This window comes from Polyodon spathula, chromosome 8 (genome assembly GCF_017654505.1).
Source record: "Polyodon spathula isolate WHYD16114869_AA chromosome 8, ASM1765450v1, whole genome shotgun sequence".
Lineage (NCBI taxonomy): Eukaryota > Metazoa > Chordata > Actinopteri > Acipenseriformes > Polyodontidae > Polyodon > Polyodon spathula.
Window position 1 is genome coordinate 24,235,822 of NC_054541.1, and position 19,602 is coordinate 24,255,423.

Sequence of the window (19,602 nt, forward strand, 5' to 3'; positions counted from 1 at the left end):
CAGTTCAATTATTTTCCAAATCACTACCTCCCTCTCTCTGTATCCTAATAAAGAGAAAAATACTAATTGACTGGTTTAAAGATATTTTTTTTTTTCTTTGCTACAAATCAAGGAGATTTTAAATGATGGACCTCCTATCAGTGTACACTCATTCCCTATTTGGATATTTTATGTTGAAAAGAAAATCTGTAGGACAACTCTGTTAAACAAGTGAAAATAACATAACCACAACGATAAACGTTAGGTTAGGATTGTAACCCCGGTTCATTGAAAGAGAAGACGACCAACAACCAATACTTTTGGGATATGCCTGCCACAGGTCGGGTATTCACTGAACATTTTATAATAAAGTTGCCGATAGGTCCCTCCTGGGAGTGATGTCCTCGGTCCCGCATACCGAGGGATTAAATAGTCACTCCGCGGAGAACACGTTCTCTTTTCCATTGGACCTGCGAATGCGAGTGATTAGAAAGGGGCCCATGACGTGACCACTCCTCTGGTAGAGTGAGTGTCGACCAGTCCAGGTGGGGTTAAGCCGGCATTAGTATATGCAGTCAAAACTGTGTCCACAATTCAGCGGGACAGTCGCTTCTTCAAGAGAGCTTGACCCAGAGTCCTTTCACCATGACAGATGAAGAGTTGATCAGACTGACACAGTGCTCTTGTCCTATCCACATCTCAATGCTGAACCGAGCAGAGGGAATTTAATCTCCGATCCTCCTCCGTAGAAAAGGGAGGGGAATGAAAAGCCTGTAGTTCCACTGACTAGTTTAAGTGGAAAACCATCACCACCTTAAGGAGGAAAGCAGGATCCGTGCGCAACGATACCCTGTTTCCATCATCTCAAATATGCATACAGGCACTGTGCACTGACAGAGCCTGTAGCTCACTAACCCACTTAGCAGAGGTGATGGCTAATAGAAAGGCTGTCTTCAAAGAGAGATACTTCAGCTCTATGGAATGTATAATCTAAAAACTGGGCCTTAGTGTTAGCCTCCAATATCACATCTAGACTCCATTCAGGGAGGACATCCTTTCTAGGAGGACGTAACCGCTGAGCACCCATTAAAAAACGGGTCGCCAAAAGATGAGCGCCTGGGAAGACTTAATCAATGGGGATGTGGCATGCAGATATTGCTGCTAGGTACACTTTCAGCATAGAGGGGCACCTGCCTGACTAGCAAATCTTGCAGAAACTGTAAAATAATTCATATAGGGCAATAAATGGGGTCATGACCTTTGGTCATACAGCAATTCTGAAAGTATTTCCACTTTTAGGCATAAAACGACCATGTGGAGTAGGCCCTTGCATTCTGTAGTGTACTGACGACTGTGTCTGAGCCCCAAGGTGGACAGATGGTCTTGTTCAAGGGCCACACCCACAGTTAGAGTGGCAAAGGTGTGAAAAACAGATTATCCTGGGCCACCTGGGGACTACCAGGAGAACTGTCACCTCCTCTTGGTACTTTCTCCAGGAAAGCAATGGTATTGGCGGGAATGTGTACAAGAACAATGAACTGTTTGCAACTCCAGCGCATTTATGTACTGGGATGTCCAACGGCCTTGTCTCAAAGATGCTCCTTCCCATTTTGCGGTCCATCGCTCCTTATTTGTTTTTCTAGGATGGAAAATAGGGTAAAACATTTCAGGGTGAAAAGGAAACACGTTACCAATTCATTCCCTATTCTTTTTTCCTGCCACATTTACATGAGCGGCTGAGACTGCCATTCTTTGCATCAATGCTTTGAATTTTGGCCAGTCTCGGCCCAGAATAACTGGGTGTGGCAACATTTCCGCCATCTCTACTACGAGGTGACGTTTTATCAGTCCTACTGATAAGTATACTTTTAGGGTGGGGTATGCCGCCGTGTCTCCATGGATACAGGAGATGGCCACCTGACCTTGTGGCCACCACGACACACCGTCCAGGAGAGCTGGGGGCCAACCTTGGTCTCCATGGAGGGGAGGGAAGGGGACCCATTGTGGTCAGTGGTCTCGGAGGTCTGGGTCCTGGAACTGATGGTGCTGGTGGTGTTGGAGAAGAGAGAGGTAGGGGTCGGCTGTTCTGAAAGGCAGGAGCAACAGTATCCTGATCCAGGCAGAAACTAGGGAGTCCTAAAAGTCTTCAACCAGTTTCACGTCTTCCTCCAGGCTGTCGGGGTTATGGCGTTGTATCCAAGCCTGGGTATTGGCGCTGATCACATGGCACAACTGCTCCACCACTATTGCTTTCCCCATTTGTACCACGGTTTTATTCTCGGGTGTCAGCCAGTGCATCATGTGGTCACACAACTGCTCTGCAACCACCCTGGAACATGCCTCCGGGGATCTTCGGTACTCCCTAAACTGTGCCCAATGGGTTTCTGACATTATGTTGACACGACGGAGGATGGCCTGTTTGACCTAGTCGGTTGGCGACATTGAGGTCGCTCATCGCCTAGTAGGCTGCCTGAGATTCCCCAATCAGGCAGGGTCCCAGCTGGCTTACCCAGAACTCCTGTGGCCAAGCCGCAGTGGTAACCAGCTGCTCATATGCCACCAAGTACGCCTCTGGGTCATCCGCCGCTGACATCTTCATCGCCCGAGCCTTTGGTGCCGACATTACTGGTGCTGTGATAGGGGCTGGTGCTGTGCAAAATGCCAGTCCTACCCTTTCAATGAGCGTAGTGTAACGCTCCTCCCTCCTTCTCTCCTCTATGTCCCGTCTGCTTTCCAGTGCCTTCAGCAGCTCCGCCAGTGCATTGCGATCCATCCCACTCTGTCACCACTTGTAGCAGGTGTATAATAGGTGCGGTGCTTGTTCAGTAATCCAAAGAACAAACAGACAACAAAGTACAGGTGAAATGGGTTGTTTTATTTTTATAATCCAATTGTCTGATGACCAGCCAGTAAATAATAAGAGCTTGCAATACACAACAATGTGTATTGCACAGTGGTGAAAAAGAGTTACAGTCCTGTAAATAATAAGCACAGTACTTAACACACACAATTAGACACACACACGATCACAGGTCCAAAGTGAGTGCTGTCAGTGTGTGTAGAGCAGTACAATAGTTGCTATAGTGGTGAACAAATGGCGATGACAATGTTAATCCTGACTGTAGTGCAGTGTTGATCCGGTTTTGTGCTGGCCCTTGGTGACAGGTCCGGATTCATGTTTAGCCGTCTGGGGGGGGCGGGATTTCCAATCAGAACTCATTATATTTCCATCAGGACTCCCAAGAGTGTTTTTTTTTTTTTTTTTTTTGCGTGAGTGTTTTGAGCGTACTACACCTGTAAAAGCCATTTATTGTTAGAAGATTGTTTTATTACTTGGTTGAAGTGTATGCAGATGTGTAAACTGCTCTGTTGTGACGATACTGATCCCATCACAATAATGCAACTACCATGACTAACCCCATTATGATGTGGAAAAAAAACACAACGTGACATTAGGCTACACTGTACACCCTCAAAAACATATATGGTACGTTTCAAACATAAGCACCTATATCTTTATTAAGAGGAGGTAGGATAGGTACATACCCTCAATCTCAAGCATTCTGAGTGGTTTTGGGTTATTAGATTTGTTTTCTTCTTTACCAGGATGGCACTGAACCGTTTAGATCTTTCAACTCAGCCCCACCTGTTATCTCTCTATAATGATCTAGCTGGGAAGTCTGGTAGCTGAACTGAATGAGGAAATCTGATCAGTGCCACCATTCTCAGACAGGCTCAAAGCCAGCTAAAGGCAGATTTAGAGATTTAGGAACACACTTAGAATGATTGCAAAGATAATAAAATAGTTATGGTTATGAAAATATTTAAAAAAGCAAACAAAATGCTTACTCTCTAACACAGGACACTTAAAAATGTCCTCATATTGTTTTGTTGCTAGTTTTGTAACATTAAACATATAAATTGCACTTAGTGTAAAAACTGTGATAAATCTGGCATTGTTTTATTGTTTATCTACTTTTATTGTCTATCAACATAAACTAAACTGTATGGTCCCTATAATGACACACATAACTGTTCTTTTTAAAATATTTTACCGATCTTCGCATTGTTAAGTGAAGTAAGACTCGGGGAGACCAGATGGGATTCCAGACTAACCAGTTTACTTTTTATTAAGGTCTGGTAACACAACAAATCCCTGTTTGGGCCGGGCTCATGCCAAAATAATAAAACACTATCTCCTTTCTCTCCCAGTCGTCCTTTCTCTTTCGTTAACTCTACACTCTCTTCTTTTCTCCCAATCACTGACGTTCCTTTTCCTTCACACCTCAAATACACTTCAGGGGTTCATTGCAAAATTCAGAGCTCAGGCCCTCACTTTCAGCCTCCATCTCTGTCCCCCACAGTCGTACAGCAACCACTCCAGTCAAGTCTTTGTGCTCTCTTCTCCTCGAGGCTTGACCCACCCCTGCCCTTATAGCCTCGGGGGAGGGTGCTGCCCCCCCCCCCCATACACACACACACACACACACACACACACACACACAAACATAAACCCTTACTCTATTGCACGCATACACACACACACACACACACACGCACACAAACAGCGTGTCCCATTCCCTACACATAACACGCCAGGGTCGTTACAATGTATTTCTGTTCTGTGTGCCAGAGACTGAATTGTTTCTGAAGTTCAGTCAAGGCAGTGTTGATTTCCATATATGCACCCATGCCTCCTCCCCTGCACAGAAGATATTATTACCTTGAATTCTTGACCTACCCTTCACAGCAGTGTGAGGCGCTGTTCAGGAAAAAAAAATTATTCATTCAATGGTCATTCATTTTGGTTTGCTTATGTATTGGTTCACTCATATATGCACTGGTTCAATGGCATATCTATTGGTTTAATGTTGATATTATTTAATATTTAGAAATATTTATATTATTTATTTGAGATCTTCCCTGCTGCATTAGCCGGTAGCCGGCAGCAAATGTGCAATGGGGCCTTTCGCTTTAATTGTGCACCGGCTATCGGTGTCCATTGTGTTTACATTTAAAAAAGAAAAAACCTCACAGTGTCTTTTAATCAATGTGAAGTATTTATTTCAGTTTTACAGTGTCCCACAGGAAAACAGGATATAAATAAATAAAACAAAGGCGAATTGTGCTAATAAAGAGGACCAGAGGCTGTCTAAATTGTGCTTACTTAGAACTATTTTACTATATATGTGCCAGCAAACCAATGCATGCGTGAGAAAACCGATGCATATGCCAGCGAACATATACATATATATATATATATATATATATATATATATATATATATATATATATATATATATATATATGCCACAGTAAACCAATAAATATAACACATTAAACAAATACACATGCCAGTGAACCAATATAGATGACCCTTGAATGAATGATTTTTTTTTTTTTTTTTCTGAAAGGCGCCTCATACTGCAGCATGTCTAGAAAGGTAGCTGGTATAATTTTGAGATCCTCCAGTTCTGGTGATGGGGACCTTTAGACTCGAGTTCAAACTGCAAAGTTCTAGACCTCTCAGAAGTGCTGAAGTTAAACTAAGGGAAACAAGTGTGTTTTCCTAAAAAAAAAAAAAAAAAAAAAAGTTAGTGTTCATTTTATCTAAGCTATTTTTTAAGTGTCCGAAAGTCAACAACATGCTTTCCAATGGTATATGAATAAGAAACGAACATACACACGCACGAACGCACGCGCACACACACACACACAGTTATTGTCTTTGAAACAAACAAAAAAAAAGAGAACATGTTTAAAATGCAACAGTTCATATTTTAAATTGCAGATATATCATAATGGAAAACTATACAAACTATTGACATATTCCACAGCAAACGCTGTATTTTCAGCAGCCGTGTAAGTATGCTTGCTCCGCCAGTTTAAATTTGAATATGCATGAGCTGAATGACACCATGCTTAGCAGCTTTGCGGGATTGGCTCACTCTCGTGGTGAAATAACAGGTAGAAAATGAGGAGTGGGCAGGGCCCTATTTAAATCAGGTTTGTATTATACCAAATGGTCTTTGTGTGTATTTCGTCGGTTTCTTTTTTTGCGTAGGTTTCGTGTTGTGTTATACTAGTATGCGAAACCAGTAGAATAACATAATGCTACACTTTGTGCTGTCTTGAGTTCTGCTATTTATTTATTTATATTTGTTTTTTGTTGCTTTAAGCCCCAGTCTAGTAAAGGATCTGACTCCAAGGATGTTTGATTTGGAAGGAGGGTGGAATGTCTCTTTTGCCGGTTGTGGGTTTTTGGGGGTGTATCACGTCGGTGTTGCAAGTTGCTTTCAAGAAAAAGCTCCCTACCTGATCAGAGATGCCAACAAGATCTACGGGGCATCTGCTGGTGCCCTAACTGCAGCTGCTCTGGTGTGTGGTGCCTGCCTAGGTATGCGTTTCTATTTCATTATTTCATGTGTTTGCTCATGCCATCGCAGGTTTTTGTACCTACATCGTTTTCTGTAATGCATGTTCATAGAATTAGCATTTGCTTTAGAAATGTTATAATCTGTTTTTTTTTTTTTTGTTTTGTTTTTGTTTTGTTTACATATTTTAACGATAAGTAGGCTGTTGAATAAAATGTAACGTTGGTTTTCTATTGTCTACGTTCGTTGTAAAACAGACTGGCAGTTTTAAATCCGCAGTACGTGCGTCTAGAAAGATTGCTGAATCAAACGTGTACAAAGTACAGTCGTAGTGACAAGCAGCCGGATATGCCTTAACCTGAAGTCGCTGTAGCCACACTTATTAAAGTCATTCGCATGTGGAGTCTTTACAGTGTATTGGCCTCGTTGGCACTTTAAGATGCCTGTAATGTTAATTGTACTGTAATTCTTGAAATGTATTTTATTTTGTATACAACTGCTAATAAATAAATAATAATAATTACAAATGACTAACTGTCAGTATTCGGGATTCATACCAGAGCTGTATGGTTTTCGTGCCAAGTCAGAGCCAAGGTGCATCTCAAGCGCCAACTGGGTGCCCGTTTTGTAGTGTACAGCTGTGTGCCACCAGCAACTTTAACATGCAAACGGAATCTGCTGCTATTCACTAATACAGCCAGCACCATAATGCCAGGCCTGCTTTCAGTTCTAACAACATTTCTTACTGAATTCCCAGCCGGAATGTAGATCCCCATGTTACTAGTAAGGGGTTCCTGAAACTTGCATCACTTCTACAGTCATTGCAGTTTATAAGGTACAGTAATGTTATGCTGTTCAGACCAATTTTAAATTTTGAATAAACAAACAAATAAATAATTCTCAGAAATAATTAAATTGACTCATAGGGTAACCTCCCAAAATAACTTAAAATTGTTTGCATGTAACTATGTTTGATAATGTAATGGAAAAATCAAAGAATGAGATTTTGTTAAGGGTTTTATAATGGCATTGTCAGTGTGCAATATAGAAATGCAAACAAGGACAGATACTGATAGCATTTGCTTGTTTTGTGAGGTTTTCATATCGAGATATGGGGGCCTTTCCACATGTCTACCTTTTACTGTAGCCAGAACAAATACAAGCCACGTAAAAGGTTCATTTTCATCAGATTATCTTGCTCCCATAAATCTCTACAGTGTCTCATGACCAGTAATGCTTCCACTCAGAGCAATGCAATTGGTTGCTAGTGTGAGCTGACTCTACAGGTGAAATCAGTTCAGACAAGGGGTTACTTTGGGTTGTTGACATAGTTTGCAAAGCTATGTAACTCGGTTAGATTCTGAATCGTTTTTCTGCTACTTTTAGGCATCCTGTAAATTTCAATGAACTATTCTTGTTTCTAAGTATTGTCTTTCTAGTAGTTATCTTAGTTTGACTACTAGTGTGAGCTACATATCTTACTGCAATTAGTCCTTTTAAAAAAAAAGAAAGTATTATCACTGGTGCCTGTTTTTCTTGAGGATGCATTATTTCATTCAGTATATTTGCATATCATAAAATTAACGTACAAAAAACAAGTCAAGAACTTAAAAATAATAATAAAATAATGCCCCTAGTAAAGAAAGCTAATAAGGTGTAGTGTAACGAATTATAAAGTATTGGTTAGTACTCCTTGAAATGTAGCTAGCATAGCTGTTTGCCTTATTTTTCAATCACTGAGAACTTCAGTCCTGCGGTAAATCTGTTTTATCAGGAAATGTGTTCTTTAAATTATTTAAACTGTAGAATTGTATTTTCACTTAAAATCAGCAAACCCTAAGCTCAAGGTGTAGGGTCCCAATAAAACTCAATACAAATACACACTTAAATGTCTTTATGAACAATGTTTTTTGATTGATTATAGCAATGGTACAGTGTGCAGAAGGCATTGTCAGCTAGATTTTGTTCATCTCCCTGGCCTTGCGTACAGTGCTTTTTAACACCCACTCCATTGCATTTTGCTTCACATTTCCAGCATGTCTGGTTGTATTGTTTATTGCTGAATTCATCTGTTCAATGGTCCTAGCCTCATTCATTTTCTGAAGCAAATTGCTTTCACTGTAAGCCAGTCATGGTCTTTAAACTTGCTGTCTCGATTGATTCCTTCTCCTTTCATGCTAAAAAACACAGAAAAGAGACCTGTTGTAAGGATAGGCTTTTAATGTGGAGGGAAGAATATTTTTGTGTCATCAATTAGGACATACAATAAAGCAGTAGCTAGTACCAAATACAATGTTAAAATACTTTAAATTAATTCATGCAGTTAACTTTAAGCCATTTTGCTGAACAGCTTTTGAAATAGAATAGCGTATTTTTTTTTTACATCAGAAAACATTATGATTTAATAAATAAACCCCTCTGTCCCAGCTGGAGAAGAATTATAAAATAATGAAATATAGGTAAATCAGTTATATAATGTCATTGATTTTATCGGGCAATATCAAAGTGATAACTGTGCTGGCACTTCTCCCGTAAGCAAGCTCATGTAGCCTGTGCATGTGTGTCTTATCATGCTCCAAATACACATTGCCATTATTTGGCAGGCCTTTATATTGTTAATTGATTCTATTACAGTTCTGTCCACAGTAATGGTTTTGTTTTGTTTTTTCTCCTCTGTGTATTAAGCCCAGTGCTGTGCAGATGTTATGGATGTAGCTAAAGAAGCCAGAAAGAGGAACCTGGGCCCCCTGCACCCAACCTTTAACCTGGTAAAGATTTTACGAAACGGGCTCTACAACAACCTACCGGAGAACGCCCACGAGCTGGCAACGGGGCGGCTGTGCATCTCTCTCACGCGCGTGTCCGACGGGGAAAACGTCCTGGTGTCTGAGTTCAGCTCCAAGGAGGAGCTTATCCAGGTAAGGGGAGAGTGACCCAACAGCACATCTTGCAGTACAACCACTGTATCTGAGTGATCACCTGGCAGCTCTTCTGGAATGCAGAGATTCTTCTTTTTGTCAGTGTAATTCACTAGGGAAATCTTTGATGTTCTAGTCAGTCCCTTTTCTGATTAAACAAATATGACATTTGTGCACCTCTTTTATGGACCAACTTTGTAGTCATTTTACTTTAGTGTAGTAATATGTTTTCAGTTTTATCATGTAAATTAAAGGGACATTTTGTATATTTTCCTATTAAAAGCATTATTTGCCATGCTTATCCAGGGTATGAATATTGTAAGTGAGATGGAAAGGTATATAAGTATTGCTCTGTGAGCTGTGAAGTACTGTGCTCTGCGGCCTGTGCAATGCTAATATGCTTCCTTCTTTCCCTACCATCTTCCTTGAGTAGTCTCTAGGAAGCATTTGTTTTCTGAACTAGTTTATAAGCATGGCACACAATAGTATAATCAGAAACCACTATAGAGAACCATACAGAACATAAACAATAGAAACAGGTAAGAAATTAAATGTGATTAAAATGTAAATTAAATAGTATCCATTATCAAATTATCAATTAATAATGTTAAAAACAAACATTCGTACACTTAACATCTGCAACTGAACTGTTAATGCCGGCACTAGGACTTGTTAAAACTGTTTTCAGACTAGCAGTCCTCCAGTTGACTTCACAGTGGCAGAGGGTCTGATGTCAGTGGATTCTTTTTCCATAATCCACGGTGTTCAGTCATGTCATTCAACAGACTTGTGATCTCGTGTCTCCACAGGCACTAATCTGCAGTTCGTTTGTCCCCATTTACTGTGGCATAATACCACCATCATTTCGGGGAGTGGTAAGTGTCAGCCTTTTAGTGTACTTTTCAAAATTGGCAAATGCATTTACAATATTATATGAGTGTTTCAGACGTATCCTCATGAGCTCTGAGCTTGCTTGCTGAACTTGTGCCTGACACTTATAAAAGTTTTTTTCCATAGTAAAAACATAGCAAAATGTAATAAAACACAGTGAAAACATCAGTAAGCAGAGTAAAGCACAGAAATGTATGGTAAAGCATATTAATAAACATTGAAAACCAGGGTAAACTTTGGTAAATGCATTGTATAACCATTGGAAAAGCATGGTAAAACTGCAAAAATACGCTGCAAAAAATATTGTGGTAAGCACGTGTTCAGACCATGATTATGTATCACAGAATAATACATCCTACACATACAAATTGGCAAAACTCTTCTGTAAGAGTAAATGCTGGCTTTTTATATGGTCATATGGAAAAGCACATGGTTTTTCTGCATATTTTGAATTATTTTGTTGCCAGTAAACATTTTGTAAACACTGAAACTTCCTTTGGAATTAACACACTGTAAGGTTGGTCCCCTGCTTATCTTTAAATCCAGTATACAACTGGATGCAATATTCATGGATTTAAAGGTCCTACATTTAGCTTGTAGGATCAGGTGCATAGCAGGCTAAAAATAAGATGTTTGGGAAGTACAGTAATAATGCCATACCTAGTAAAGGCGCTACCACGATGAATGCAGGCTGAGTCATGTCAATGTAGTCCCAATCTCGCTTTTTAAGTTGCTGGTGCTGGTGACTCGGAGGACATGACATTAAAATTGGGCATTTTGGTTAAAAAAAATAAATAAATAAAAAAATTAAATTGACACAATATAGGAGTGAATATAAATTTAATATAAGTTTTTAAAGCTGTAAAATGTAAAAGAAACTGAATAAAGTATGATGATAGTTTAAGTACAGTTAAGACACCCCAAGAATAATAGTGTTGTAACTACTCACTGGTACGTGGGCTGCACTGTGATACACAGTAGAGAGACTCCTACGACCTGAAAGCTTATAAAATAAATTGCTAAAATACAGTACAAGCTGGATTGAACATCTTCATCCATTCTTGTTTAAGGGGTGGGGTCAATTAAAGTGTTCTGTTTTATACAAGTTTCACATTCCAAGGTGGTATAGGGGTAGTCAGTGTCAAGTGCTTTGAGGCATTAAGCATCAATGAAATGGAACGTTTAAGCCCGATGTGCTTATACTGAGTTTAATGGTAAATCTGCCAATGCCATTGCAGCACTTTTAAATCTTCATATCTCGGATACCTGGTCACCTATTTTTTACATGAAATAATACTACTAGTAAGGAAATATAATTATTTCAGAGCAGAAAAAAGGGAGACCTGCAAAGGTTAAGCACAAACCACATGGGTTTATAGATGTGAGGTCAGAGAAGGAAAAACAAAGAATTTTAACCCTTTGGGGTCCTATGTCAGACCAGGTCCAATATTACAATTTTCCCATTTCCGGTCCAATGTTTTACTTTGAATAAAATAACTTTTAAACAGCGCATGTGAAAATAAATTGGACCTGACGCGCCTGACAGGTGCTGAATAAATGGACTGCAAAGGGTTAAGTGGGCCGGATCCAAGGATCTCTGACATCTAGGTTAATCCTTCCGCTGTGTAAAATATTTCCTGACCTACTGACTGCAAGTTATTCTTTTTCAACTGTGCAACTTGGCCAAACTGGATATTAAGCTCATGCTATCTAATACCCCTTCTCCACTGGCACACCCGACCAGAGATGGCTCGGTGCGGTACAGGTATGGGTGGTTCTCCACAGGCTGTTTGTTGAGCCGAGCGAGAACCAAACTGTGAATCTCTGGCCTCACCCGGCTGCGAGCCAAGTGGAGCCAGCGGTGGGGTAAGGATTTTCGTAATTTTTATTTATTTATTTACATTTTTGTAGTGCCTTAACCAAAGTGCTTTACAAATTTAAACCAAATAATGGATAACTAAGATAACTAAGAAAAATGGATAAAGAATGTAAGTTTTTTTGTAGTGTGGGGAGGTACAAATTAGTTGCTAATATGAAAGCAGAGGGTAATATGAATAACAGGAGGTCAAGGGCCAGAAGTATTAGTAGGATGGGCTTGGAGAGGAGATGTGTTTTGAGGGAGGAGAGAAAACTGCATAGTGTGGGTGACTGTTTATATGAGTGGGACTATTCCAATGAAGGGGAGCAAGAAGGGTAAAGGAACGGAAACGGGATTGGGCACAGCACGAGGGTGGGACAAAGAGGGACAATAGGGATTGGGAGCGTAAGGGATGTGGATGAACATAGTAGGTGATCAGTACAGCCAGATAAGGTGGGGCAAGACCAGAGAGACTTGCATACAAGGGTAAGGAATTTGAACAGGCAACAATAATAGACAGGGAGACAGTGTAGCTGGAGGAGGAGAGGGGAGGTATGGAAGGAGCAGGGGAGGTTGAATATGATACGGGCAGAGGCATTTTGGAATTTGTTGCAATGGTGTAAAAGGTGTAAGAGGGAAGGCCAAGGAGGAGGGAGTTACAAGTAGTCAAGCTGGGTGAAGATGAGAGAGTGGACTGAGAGTTTAGTTGCAGAAAATGAACTGGAGGGGTGTATTTTGCAGATGTTGAATAGATGGAAATGGTAGATGCGTGTTATGGCTGAGATATGGTCAGAAAGGGAGAGGGTGGAATCGAATATGACCCAGATGTTATGAGCAGAGAGGGTTGGAATGAGGGACAAGGGAGGGAATGAGAGGGTGGGGCAGTGTGGGGGAAAAGAGAGGAAGGGTAAGGAAAGGATTTCAGTTTTTGATGGGTTGAGGAGGTATTGGTGCGCCATCCAAGATTGGATAGCAACCAAACAAGCTGATATATGGGCAGCAAGGTCGGGGGTAAAGGAGGAGAACGAAAAGAAAATCTGGGTGTCATCAGCAAAGAAATGATGGGGGAAGTTAAATGAAGAAATAAATGCTTCAGGAGGTGAGGTATACAGGGGGAATAGCAAAGGTCCAAGGACAGAACCCTGGGGGACACTGACAGTCAGAGGGGAGGGGTGGAAAGTGAGGCTGTTGAAAGCAAGTTGCGTGAAGATAGGTATGACTGTAGCCAGCCAAGGGATGTGCTAGAGATACCGATGCTAGAAAGAGAGGCGAGGAGGATGGGGTGTTAAAGGCAGAGGAAAGATCAAGGAGAATGAGAATTGAGCAGAGGCACGCATAGGAGGAGTTGGCCAGATGATTGTTGAGTCAGGAGGACAGTCTCAGTGAAATGGGAGGGATGGAAGCCACGTTGAAATTGGGGGTAGAGGGAATTGTAGTGTGATAGGCGAGAGTGGACTAGATCCTCAAGAAATATGGGAGAAGAGAGATTGGGCGGTAATTAGCAGGGCAGGCAGGGTGTGGTAGGCTTGGAGACTCAAAGGTGAGGGGGAAGACTTCCAAAGTTGCTCAGCCCGCTGTAAGTGAAGGTGAATAAGGATGTGGGGGTGCTAAGGAGTTGAAGGAAGAAGATAGCGCAGTAGATATGATGGAATAGGCTAAGTCTGAGTAAAGGGAGGAGAAATCAGTGATCAGGGGCAGGCAACGAAAAAGAGAATCATGGAACCGGTGTCAAGGGTGCAGAGTTTATGGCAGTGGATAGGAAGTGAGGGTGAGGGGGTAAGGAGATGGTGAAGAAGAGGAAAAAATGGTCAGAGGGAGGTTAAAGAGCAGTTATGATGGATGATGATGCCTTGCAACCAGAGAGGAAGATAAGGTCCAGGGTATTACTAGATGTGTCAGTAGGGGGTAGGGGAAAAGCAGGGGGTTAAACAAGTTGTTAAGGGGGTGGAGGGCAGAAGCAATGGGGGAACAATGTAGGTGGAGGTTGAAATTGCCTAGGAGAATGAAAGGGTGGGGTAGAGGGAGGAGAGGAGGTAGTCAAGTTGGTAAAAGAATGAGGGGGGGGGCAGGGGGACGATAGATGACAAGGAAGGTAGTGCGCTGAGGGGAGGCATAGGACGTAAGTTGGTACTCAAGAGGGGTAGGTGGTAGTTATTAGGGGAGAAGGAGCAGGTGTCTAGGAGCAGGGCACAAGTAGACCAGTATTCAGGTGGATCTGTAGTCAACCATCAGAAATGAGAAAGGTTATGCTTGAATTTCTGATGATTTGAAGCAAATGGGCATAAACCATGGGTACACTTAACTGAAAAATTTCTCATCCTTGACTTTTATTATACTAATATAAAGAAAAAAATGCAGGAAATAAAAAAAATAAATAAATCTTAACTTGTTTACAGAAATATAGTAAAACAAAATACAGCTGTACCACTACATATATATATATATATATGTGCTTGCACATCTTATTTTTTTTAAGCACCCAAACAAAAAACAACTCAAAAAAAAACAACTATCCTTAAAACGGAATATCTTTGGCAAATCATATTTTTAAAACCTCCTTTTTTTCCCCTTCAACAGAACTAATTGAACTTTATTAAGTCGATATAATCAGTAAAATTTGTGGATTATAAAGAAATTCCTAAATATATTTACAAAATATAGCTGTACCGTTGGTCTGTTAATTTTTGACCACCGTTTGTTTGCTCATCTTTTGGCAAACTGAGTTAATTAATAACAATGATTAATAACAACTGTCTTTCGTTGCGTGTGACGTCAGTTGACTCTGCAGTGGAAAAACAACCCAGGCTCTCCTTAACCGCACCATGAGGGCTTGGTACGGATACGGCAGGGCTCTGTTGTACAGTGGAAAAGAGGTATCATTAATGTTATTAGCAGAAGTAGCTAAATGTAGCAGCAAACATATTTATGTAGTGTAATATCACAGTGATTTGCATTACCATTGGTAGCCAGGTCAGCACTGATTTATGTGACAAGTCTGCAGCAAAGTCTCTTCTCCGGAATGGCTCCTAGACTCTTCCGTTGTCAAGTTCGATCTCCTGTGCATATTTTTTTTTTTTTTGTGTGTGTGCACCAAATGAGCAAATTGGTATGGGTATGATACCAGAAATTATCTTAATCAAAGTATTCTTGTTGTTTAAATCCACTTTGTACCATTTTCTGTGTCACATATCCTGGTGACCCTTTTTTTTTTTTTTAAACTCACAAAACGACTATCAGAATCGTGTCCAACCTCCAAGTAAATCTGATATACCAGAGTGTAACCAAAAGCCTGTTCCCCTGCAACACACAAACTGCCCCTAGTGGAGGTAATAAATAGCACATCATGTTCTGTTGTATTTCTTTCACGCTGTCTAAGCAGTGTGTTTCAGGGACAGATTCATGGTTAAACTCAGGTGTATCAGATGCAGCTATTTAGTTTACGAATACTCAACTTTTGCCAGTTTGATTTGTCATATTACCATAAATAATGCATGCAAAGCATCTGACTTGCCAGTCCCCAGTCCGAGTTTACTGACATATGAGAAAGGAGTGCAGAGCATACAGTATACATATTGTTCACACATCATTAGCTCTATCTTTTATAGCTCTGGCTACAGTTGCCAGGAGATTTTGTGCTCATAAAGAACTGGCTGACTTATTCATTTTTTCCTTGGTCCAACTGATGGGGCTTTAAAATAGACTACAGAATGATAGGGTTGTTTCTTTCTTTTGCAACAGAGTGAACATTGCCCTTGTTTCCAGTGTGAGTGAGGCCTGAATGTGGATTATTTTTTAATTTTTTATTTGTGTGTGTGATAAAAAGTGGTACCATCAAAGTTGCAATGATCATATCTATTCTGAGAGTTCAAGAAACTGCTGACATGAAACTGAACATTTTCTTTTGTGAGGATTCGTACTGCAGGTAATTTAAGCCGGCCTCTCTCTCGGATGATAGTAATTGACAAATGGAACTGTGTAAAACATGCAGGTAATTGGGTCCAAGGCCATTGGGAGGTTTATAAATTGGCAACAACCATAACATCTGCAGCAAAGCAGCCAAATCAATTATAAATTAACCAAAAATGGTGATATATATTTTTTTTTCCTCTGGATTATCACTATCAGGAGAGGCTGGAAGTTGTTGTCTGTGGCTAGAGATTGTAGTTTCCTGAACGTATCTTTTTCTTGGCATCCGTCCATTCAGTTCTGCCTGTAGACAATGTGGAAAGATTTAGCATGGTATGTACTGGTTAGACAAAGCCAACACATAAATTAAAATGTGGGGGGGTGGGTGGGTGGGTGGGTGTGTGGGTTTTTTTGGTCATCAGTTACTGTATTGCTGTTTTTTTTTTTTTCTAAATATTTGTCCTCCTTTTATATTACCTCTGTCAGCTAAGCCATAAACAAAGTATTGAACCCATTTGTCAGGTGTGGATGAACTTTGCCTAATAGCTACTGGCTAACCCTCCAGCTTCACATTTAAGATATCCATAAAAAATAAAAGCTAGCAGCCAAATGGCTCAAAAAGAAAGAATGAAATCCTGTAAAAAAAATTTTTTTTAAAATTAATAAATAAAACCCTGCAAAGCTGTTGGAGGCAAGTTTAAGTCCTCTTGTTTCTCAGACTATAAACAGGTGCTGTGGCTTTTACCCTCACATACCTTCGTACAATCTGGAGATTGTGGTTCGCAACTTGAACTCTATGGAATTTAGTAAGCCTTCGTTCCATTTCTCTAAATGGAATTAAAAAGAAAACAACTGGGGGTCTTAACAAGCTACCTCAGAAGATGATGCCATTTAGTACACACAGAAGCCTTCATTTGTTAAGAATCCTTTCATGGCTGCTTGTTTTGAGTCTGTTATAGTTTGGCTAATCGCAAATTTCTTGCCCTATTAAATTGGGAGCTGGTGTTCATTTCTGTTGTTTTGAAGCACTAAATTATAGTACCGATACCTGTGTATGGAGTTTATGACTTATTAGACAAGCATTTATCATTTTTAAAAAGTTTTGATATTGAATCAGAAATAGAGATGCACTAGCAAGGGCTTGCAAGTTGGGCCTGGTAAGTCCCTGCCTCCATCTGGTCTGTCTGTAATGCTCATCCCATTTCCCCGTGTGTTGCCCTTCACAGCAGGTAGAAACCACATGGGTTTATAGATGTGAGGTCAGAGAAGGAAAAACAAAGAATTTTAACCCTTTGGGGTCCTATGTCAGACCAGGTCCAATATTACAATTTTCCCATTTCCGGTCCAATGTTTTACTTTGAATAAAATAACTTTTAAACAACGCATGTGAAAATAAATTGGACCTGACGCGCCTGACAGGTGCTGAATAAATGGACTGCAAAGGGTTAAGTGGGCCGGATCCAAGGATCTCTGACATCTAGGTTAATCCTTCCTCTGTGTAAAATATTTCCTGACCTACTGACTGCAAGTTATTCTTTTTCAACTGTGCAACTTGGCCAAACTGGATATTAAGCTCATGCTATCTAATACCCCTTCTCCACTGGCACACCCGACCAGAGAGGGCTCGGTGCGGTACAGGTATGGGTGGTTCTCCACTGGCTGTTTGTTGAGCCGAGCGAGAACCAAACTGTGAATCTCTGGCCTCACCCGGCTGCGAGCCAAGTGGAGCCAGCGGTGGGGTAAGGATTTTCGTAATTTTTATTTATTTATTTACATTTTTGTAGTGCCTTAACCAAAGTGCTTTACAAATTTAAACCAAATAATGGATAACTAAGATAACTAAGAAAAATGGATAAAGAATGTAAGTTTTTTTGTAGTGTGGGGAGGTACAAATTAGTTGCTAATATGAAAGCAGAGGGTAATATGAATAACAGGAGGTCAAGGGCCAGAAGTATTAGTAGGATGGGCTTGGAGAGGAGATGTGTTTTGAGGGAGGAGAGAAAACTGCATAGTGTGGGTGACTGTTTTATGATAAGTGGGAGTCTATTCCAATGAAGGGGAGCAAGAAGGGTAAAGGAACGGAAACGGGATTGGGCACAGCACGAGGGTGGGACAAAGAGGGACAATAGGGATTGGGAGCGTAAGGGATGTGGATGAACATAGTAGGTGATCAGTACAGCCAGATAAGGTGGGGCAAGACCATGGAGAGATTTATACACAAGGGTAAGGAATTTGAACAGGCAACAATAATAGACAGGGAGCCAGTGTAGCTGGAGGAGGAGAGGGGAGGTATGGAAGGAGTAGGGGAGGTTGAATATGATACGGGCAGAGGCATTTTGAATTTGTTGTAATGGTGTAAAAGCGTAGGAGGGGAGGCCAAGGAGGAGGGAGTTACAGTAGTCAAGCTGGGTGAAGATGAGAGAGTGGACCAGGAGTTTAGTAGCAGAAAAGGAAATGGAGGGGTGTATTTTGCAGATATTGAATAGATGGAAATGGTAGATGCGTGTTATGGCTGAGATATGGTCAGAAAGGGAGAGGGTAGACTAGAAGATGACGCCGAGGTTACGAGCTGAGAGGGATGGAATGAGGGACAAGGGAGGGAATGAGAGGGTGGGGCAGTGTGGGGGAAAAGAGAGGAAGGGTAAGGAAAGGATTTCAGTTTTTGATGGGTTGATGAGGAGGTATTGGTGCGCCATCCAAGATTGGATAGCAACCAAACAAGCTGATATATGGGCAGCAAGGTCAGGGGTAAAGGAGGGGAATGAAAAGAAAATCTGGGTGTCATCAGCAAAGAAATGATGGGGGAAGTTAAATGAAGAAATAAATGCTTCAGGAGGTGAGGTATACAGGGGGAATAGCAAAGGTCCAAGGACAGAACCCTGGGGGACACTGACAGTCAGAGGGGAGGGGTGGAAAGTGAGGCTGTTGAAAGCAAGTTGCGTGAAGATAGGTATGACTGTAGCCAGCCAAGGGATGTGCTAGAGATACCGATGCTAGAAAGAGAGGCGAGGAGGATGGGGTGTTAAAGGCAGAGGAAAGATCAAGGAGAATGAGAATTGAGCAGAGGCACGCATAGGAGGAGTTGGCCAGATGATTGTTGAGTCAGGAGGACAGTCTCAGTGAAATGGGAGGGATGGAAGCCACGTTGAAATTGGGGGTAGAGGGAATTGTAGTGTGATAGGCGAGAGTGGACTAGATCCTCAAGAAATATGGGAGAAGAGAGATTGGGCAGTAATTAGCAGGGCAGGCAGGGTTGTGGTAGGCTTGGAGACTCAAAGGTGAGGGGGAAGACTTCCAAAGTTGCTCAGCCCGCTGTAAGTGAAGGTGAATAAGGATGTGGGGGTGCTAAGGAGTTGAAGGAAGAAGATAGCGCAGTAGATATGATGGAATAGGCTAAGTCTGAGTAAAGGGAGGAGAAATCAGTGATCAGGGGCAGGCAACGAAAAAGAGAATCATGGAACCGGTGTCAAGGGTGCAGAGTTTATGGCAGTGGATAGGAAGTGAGGGTGAGGGGGTAAGGAGATGGTGAAGAAGAGGAAAAAATGGTCAGAGGGAGGTTAAAGAGCAGTTATGATGGATGATGATGCCTTGCAACCAGAGAGGAAGATAAGGTCCAGGGTATTACCAGATGTGTCAGTAGGGGGTAGGGGAGAAGCAGGAGGTTAAACAAGTTGTT

The 19,602-nt window shown here is 41.2% G+C and overlaps 1 protein-coding gene across 4 annotated transcripts in view; it reads left to right on the forward strand.

Annotated features, from left to right (window-relative positions):
- The first annotated feature begins 5,924 nt into the window (after positions 1-5,924).
- The window catches only part of LOC121319636 (patatin-like phospholipase domain-containing protein 2), a 30,034-nt gene continuing 16,356 nt past the window's right edge, over positions 5,925-19,602 (forward strand). For 2 of the 4 annotated variants that reach the window (XM_041257251.1, XM_041257252.1), the window contains exons 1-3: positions 6,007-6,376; positions 9,039-9,271; positions 10,081-10,146. In XM_041257251.1, coding sequence (XP_041113185.1) covers positions 6,190-6,376; positions 9,039-9,271; positions 10,081-10,146 — 486 coding nt within the window. In that variant the 5' untranslated portion in view covers positions 6,007-6,189. Of the gene's footprint in view, positions 5,986-6,006; positions 6,377-9,038; positions 9,272-10,080; positions 10,147-19,602 lie in introns of those variants that run through there. The other 2 variants (XM_041257249.1, XM_041257250.1) reach the window with 2 other exon arrangements.